The sequence below is a fragment of the Myotis davidii genome, unplaced genomic scaffold (assembly GCF_000327345.1).
Source record: "Myotis davidii unplaced genomic scaffold, ASM32734v1 scaffold4, whole genome shotgun sequence".
Lineage (NCBI taxonomy): Eukaryota > Metazoa > Chordata > Mammalia > Chiroptera > Vespertilionidae > Myotis > Myotis davidii.
In genome coordinates this window covers 340,828-346,930 of record NW_006294707.1, presented here as the reverse complement: position 1 = coordinate 346,930, position 6,103 = coordinate 340,828, and the positions used below count along the sequence as shown (strand labels likewise).

Here is a 6,103-nt window from a genome sequence, read left to right as displayed (position 1 = left end):
AGGCACGCTGCTCAGCATCATCGACTGCGTGCAGGGCCCGCCCGCCATGCTGCAGGCCTACGAGGACTCCGCCGGTGAGCTCTGCCCACCGAGCCACCCGCGCACCCTCAGTGCCTCCTTCTCCTCTTAGCACCACAAATCCTCTTCGATCTCCCCTCACCCCACCTCCCCATGCAGCCTGCCTCCTGGCTCTGCTGTGAGGGGGTGTCTTTCGGCCCAATCCCTTCACCCTAGGCTGGGCCAGCAGGGCCCCCTGCCCTGGGCTGTGGAGACCCCGTGCAGCTTTGTATTAAGGGAGGAGGGGAGCCACAGCCCTGCCCTTAGGGACACCCCCAGGTGGCATAAACTTGGCTAAACAGTACACCGGGTCGGGCACCTGGCTCTTAGTGCTCTCCGCGGCCTCCGCCCCGTGCCCTGTAGCAGCTCACAATGCCACCTGAGAGTTCTCGCTGGTCTCCCCACTCCTCACCTTGCCTGGCCCTCCCTTTTCCCCGATTTGGCTTCAAGCTCACCTCCCCCAGGGAACCTCCTGGGTGGGCCTGGCCCCTTCCTTGCGGCGCTTTGCCCTGCAGCTGATGGAGACGGAGTCAGACAGGTGGGGGGTGTGGGTGGCTGCGTGCACCCTCGGTGAGCCCCTCTGTTCCCCACGCCTCAGGCAAGAACGTGCGGCGGTCCATCCAGGGCGTGGGCTCACTAGTTGTAGAGAGGACTAATAATCTTTGGGTGATTCCCCTTAGGTCACAGTGTGGCGTGAGGGTCGCTGTGCAGCTGGGGCCCTCACAGTGTGGTCCTGGGTCTGGCAGTATCAGCCCCCCACACCCCTTGGGGACTTAGAAACTGGAGCTCCCAGCCTGCCGGCCGAGGCCGGGGCCGCGGAGCCGCTGGACAGAAGCAAGTTCGAGGAGAATGAGGACATCGTGGTGATGGAGACCAAGCTGAAGATCCTGGAGATCCTGCAGGTGCCCGCTGGGCCCTGCCCAGACTTGGGACCGGAACACAGGTGGGGCCACAGTCTGGGCTGTGACAGCCCTCCCGGCGATTCTGGCTCCGCCCCCCTGTACAGGTGGGGACAGGACGGGGAGGGGACTTTTCCATGTCACACAGGTTTTGAAGCGGAGCTGGAGATTGGGGAGCCAGCTTCCTGGCGGGCAGAGTCTTCCCTCCTTGCATCTCCTCTGAGACGCCCAGCAGCACTGGGGAGGGGGCTGGCAGGGCCCTGAGGAGGGAGGACCCGTGCGTTTGCCTTGCTGCCCCCAGAGGATGGGAAGGGAAATGCAGCGACCTTCAGGGCGACCCAGTGTGGGCAGGACCTGCTGGGGGAGTCAGAGGAGGGGCTCTGAGTCCTGGGGTGTGGCCAGACGCTCTGCGTCCCCCGAGGATGCAGGCAGTTGGGGTGTGTGCAAACTGTGTCCTCACGCCCACCCCACAGTGACCTCTGGCCTCACAGTCCCCGGTTTCCCCACCCGCCCTGGGAGACTTAGGGCCCATTTAGCAGGGCAGGGTGGGAGGACACACAGTGGCCTTCGGACCTGGGGAGCTCCATTCCCCTTCCTGTTAGCGTCCGGCTTGGGGGAGAGGCTGCGTGGTTTGGGGGGTCTTGCCTCTTTCTGAGAGGAGGTTTAGGAACTGGGGAGAGGGCGCCCTGAGCCTCCCTGGGGAGCAGGGTCTTGATTGTTTTGGTCGTGATGTCCCATGATACCCCCAAAGAACTGTGCTGAGCCCCAGAAAGCTGGAGCTCATTAGGGGTGCCTGTCACCCCTCCCCCCAGGGCCCCAAGAGCAGGACTAGCTTCCTGTCTCAGCCCAGTCCTCACCCCACCTCTCCCCTCCTCCAGTTCATCCTCAACGTCCGCCTGGATTACCGCATCTCCTACCTGCTGTCCGTCTTCAAGAAGGAGTTTGTGGAGGTGTTTCCCATGCAGGACAGCGGGGCCGACGGCACAGCCCCTGCCTTCGACTCCACCAGTGAGCCCACCGCCTCCCCGTCCACACAGATGCGGGCGGAGCCTGGGGGCCGCTCCCACACCTCCCTGTTTCCCAGCCTGCAGAGGCCTCCCTCCCCATAGTCTCACTTAATTGCCACAGGGAGGGAAAGGTCAGGAACCATTCCCTTCATCCCTTCAGTGAGGCCCACAGAGGGGCAGGAGTTCGTCCCGAATCATGGCCAGTCAGGACCTGAGCCAGACCAAGACCCCCGGCCCAGGACTCGGCTCATCCCTGCGGGACGTGGGCTGCGCAGCCCGTTCCCTGGATGGTTTCACCTCCCCCCCAGGGGCGGGGGGCAGGCAGAGGGGCTGCCGCCCAACCAGGTGTAGCAGGGGGTGGTTTGGGTGTCTCCCTCTCCCTCACCCCTGTGTTCTCCACCTTTCCTGCACCTGGCACCCACCTGCCCCGTCTCCCCTCTTGCTCCCCACAGCTGCCAACATGAACCTGGATCGCATCGGAGAGCAGGCGGAGGCCATGTTTGGAGTGGGGTAAGGCCAGGGGTGAAGTGGGGGGGGTTGTGTGTGGGTTGGGTAGGTGATAGCAACGCAGGCCTGAGACCCCCAGGATGGGCTGCGTTTCCCACGGCCAGGCGGGGCTCCCCTCTGTCATCCCCTGGCTTTCTGCCCTGACCCTCCCTTGTCTGCCCGACCCCGGTGACAGGCGACAGTGTGGTCATGGCCCTGCTCCCCGAGGGCTTTTGCACCCCTGCACCAGGACGGGCCAGGAGGGACGTTGCTCCCCCCACTGCAGAGGCTGGAGTGGGGAGGGTCGCCCAGGAGTGGGGCTCACCCATTTCCATGCCACACCTTGTGTCTCGAGAAGCCTTTGGGCTCTCTGAGGCGGCATTTATAAATTCATAACGTAAAGCACGTGAGATGACAGAGGAAGCTAGGGGCATGAGATGCAGTCATCAGAACACCGAGGAGGACGAATGTGCGTGCCAGCGACCTCGGCCTGGCTCTGGGCGCCTTAGGCAGCGTTAGGTGACGAGCCCTGTGGGGGGCGGGCACCCTTCCTCCAGCAGCAGCGGGTGCCGGCGATGCCCCCCAATCTGTCACACTCCAAGGTGACGGGAGAGCACCTGGGCTCTATTGATGCCAGCGTCACACGTGCCGCTCGTTTTTCCTCACTGAAGGAAGAGCTGCATTTTGGTTAGAGGTTGATAAAGATGTTTTCCCCGTCCCTGTTCAAGGCCCCAGCTTCTGTCCACGAATCCCCTCGAAGCTCTGCTTCCGGCTCAATCAAGGGGAGCCCCGTGGGACCTGGGTGGGCGAGGGGGGGGTCCTGTGGTGAGAAAACATCAGTAGTTTTAGCAAATATTGCACTGGGCGCTGGGTCTGCCCAATGGGTGGCCAGGAGCGAGCCAGCCGTGCCCACGCTGCTGCAGGAAGACGAGCAGCATGCTGGAGGTGGACGACGAGGGCGGCCGCACGTTCCTGCGCGTGCTCATCCACCTCACCATGCACGACTACCCGCCGCTCGTCTCGGGGGCCCTGCAGCTGCTCTTCAAGCACTTCAGCCAGCGCCAGGAGGCCATGCACACCTTCAAGCAGGTGCGGCCCCGCTCAGCCCGGCCCTCAGGGAGCAGGGGGTGGGGAATGGCGGGGAGGGCCACCTGCACCGAGCAGGCAGGCTGCCCTGGCCACGCGCCACCTGCGCTGGGCACTGGGGTTAGCGGTGATGGAAGAGGTGCTCACAGCACGTGTGGGGTTCTCGGCCTTGCTGAGCTCCTGAAGTCTTGGGTACTTTCATCTCTCCGCAGCCTGGCTCACGGGCTGTCACTTCCTATGATGTGACGGCACTCGGCAGCTGGCGAGCTCTATCTTGTGCGCCTTTGCTAAGTGCTTCACATCAGGCTGGCGAGGAGTCAGCCCTCACCAGGGCTTTGTTGGTCTCTGCGGCTCCCTGTGGAACGGGGCTGGCATTTAACAAGTGCTTGCTGTGTACCAGCCCTGGGTGTTGGCCTTGCGTTTACGGAATTCTGGCAGCAGCTCTGGCCATGTGGTCACTGTCCACGCCTGTTTTACTGAAGGGGTGGGTTGGGGCCAGGGGCCTTCCTCCCTCACCCACTGACCCCGAGTGGGGAAGGGGGGAGGGAGCAGCACTCAGTGATACCAGTATGTCCCGCCCCGCCCTGGTCAGGGTCCTAGTGAACAAGTGACAGACTGCAGCCGAGGGACGAGAGGCAGTGAGTGACTGAAGCCAGGGATGAGGCAGCTCACGGCAGGGCGTGCAGGGGCTGCAGCCATTGGGGAGGCTTCTTGGAGGCAGTGGGCTTATAAACGTGGAGGGGGATGATGGTGGAGCGGAGACGCCAGGAGCAGAAGCCTGAACAGGACAGGACAGAACAGGGTGTCTGTGGGGCAGTGGGCCTGGGCCGCCGTCTCACAGGCAGAGCCGCAGGACGGGACAGGGTGTCCGTGGGGCAGTGGGCCTGGGCTGCCGTCTCACAGGCAGAGCCGCAGGACGGGACAGGGTGTCCGTGGGGCAGTGGGCCTGGGCTGCCGTCTCACAGGCAGAGCCGCAGGACGGGACAGGGTGTCCGTGGGGCAGTGGGCCTGGGCTGCCGTCTCACAGGCAGAGCCGCAGGACGGGACAGGGTGTCCGTGGGGCAGTGGGCCTGGGCTGCCGTCTCACAGGCAGAGCCGCAGGACGGGACAGGGTGTCCGTGGGGCAGTGGGCCTGGGCTGCCGTCTCACAGGCAGAGCCGCAGGACGGGACAGGGTGTCCGTGGGGCAGTGGGCCTGGGCTGCCGTCTCACAGGCAGAGCCGCAGGACGGGACAGGGTGTCCGTGGGGCAGTGGGCCTGGGCTGCCGTCTCACAGGCAGAGCCGCAGGACGGGACAGGGTGTCCGTGGGGCAGTGGGCCTGGGCTGCCGTCTCACAGGCAGAGCCGCAGGACGGGACAGGGTGTCCGTGGGGCAGTGGGCCTGGGCTGCCGTCTCACAGGCAGAGCCGCAGGACGGGACAGGGTGTCCGTGGGGCAGTGGGCCTGGGCCGCCGTCTCACAGACAGAGCCGCCCCCCTGCAGGTGCAGCTGCTGATCTCCGCCCAGGACGTGGAGAACTACAAGGTCATTAAGGCGGAGCTGGACCGGCTGCGGACCATGGTGGAGAAGTCGGAGCTGTGGGTGGACAAGAAGGGCAGCGGCAAGGGCGAGGAGGTGGAGGCGGGCACCGCCAAAGACAAGAAGGAGGTGAGTGGGGCTGCGGAGAGTGGGGCCAGGGCCCTGGGAGGCTGGGCCGGGCTGACCCCACCCTGTGCCCCCAGCGGCCCACGGACGAGGAAGGCTTCCTGCCGCCGCCGGGGGAGAAGAGCAGTGAGAACTACCAGATCGTCAAGGGCGTGAGTGCGGGGTCCCAACGTGAGGCTGCGGCCCTGGGGCCCTGGGGGCCGGCCCTCCGCCTCCCAGCTCTGCCGGCCACCGGCCCTCACAGTAGATGTCTTCCAGCTTTCCCCTCCCGTTAAAAACAACCCGCCAAGGTCCAGATGGGACTGTTCGGAGCTGGAGGAATGTAGTGAAATTCCACCAGTCGCAGCGTTCTCGCATTTCACGGGTGGGGTTGGGTGTGAATCCCCTGCCTTGTTTCCATGACCTGAGTCAGTGGCCGCGGTTCCTTCCCTTCCTGTCCCCGACGTGTACTGGGACCAGCTGTGGCGGCCGGGGGAGGGGAGGCCTGTGGGAGGGAGGGGCCCTGGCTCACGCTGCTCCCCCCAGATCCTGGAGCGGCTGAACAAGATGTGCGGCGTCGGGGAGCAGATGAGGAAGAAGCAGCAGCGGCTGCTCAAGAACATGGATGCCCACAAGGTCATGCTGGACCTGCTGCAGATCCCCTACGACAAGGTGACCCCAACTTCTGCCCTGAACCCCGACCCAGCCCAAACCACTAATCCCCAGGGCTGACCTCACCGTACTCACCCTGACACACCTGACCCCTCAATAGCATCTCAACCTTTGACCCTCTGCCCCCCTCCGGATTCACTTTGACCTTGATTTGACCCCAGCCCCACTCTGATTCTTGTCCCTGACCCCAGCCTCTGTCTTCTTCTTTGGTCTAATCCTGATCCTTTCAGCTTCATCTTAGCTTTTGACCCTCAGCCTCTCCCTGACCCATAAG

The 6,103-nt window shown here is 64.4% G+C and overlaps 1 protein-coding gene across 1 annotated transcript in view; it reads left to right on the top strand.

The window, feature by feature from the left end:
- ITPR3 (inositol 1,4,5-trisphosphate receptor type 3) overlaps positions 1 to 6,103 on the top strand; it is a 120,267-nt gene that overhangs the window by 55,260 nt on the left and 58,904 nt on the right. The window contains 9 exon segments of the mRNA XM_015567459.1: positions 3 to 74; positions 656 to 699; positions 810 to 959; positions 1,835 to 1,964; positions 2,416 to 2,473; positions 3,373 to 3,538; positions 5,017 to 5,181; positions 5,256 to 5,330; positions 5,704 to 5,829. Coding sequence (XP_015422945.1) covers positions 3 to 74; positions 656 to 699; positions 810 to 959; positions 1,835 to 1,964; positions 2,416 to 2,473; positions 3,373 to 3,538; positions 5,017 to 5,181; positions 5,256 to 5,330; positions 5,704 to 5,829 — 986 coding nt within the window.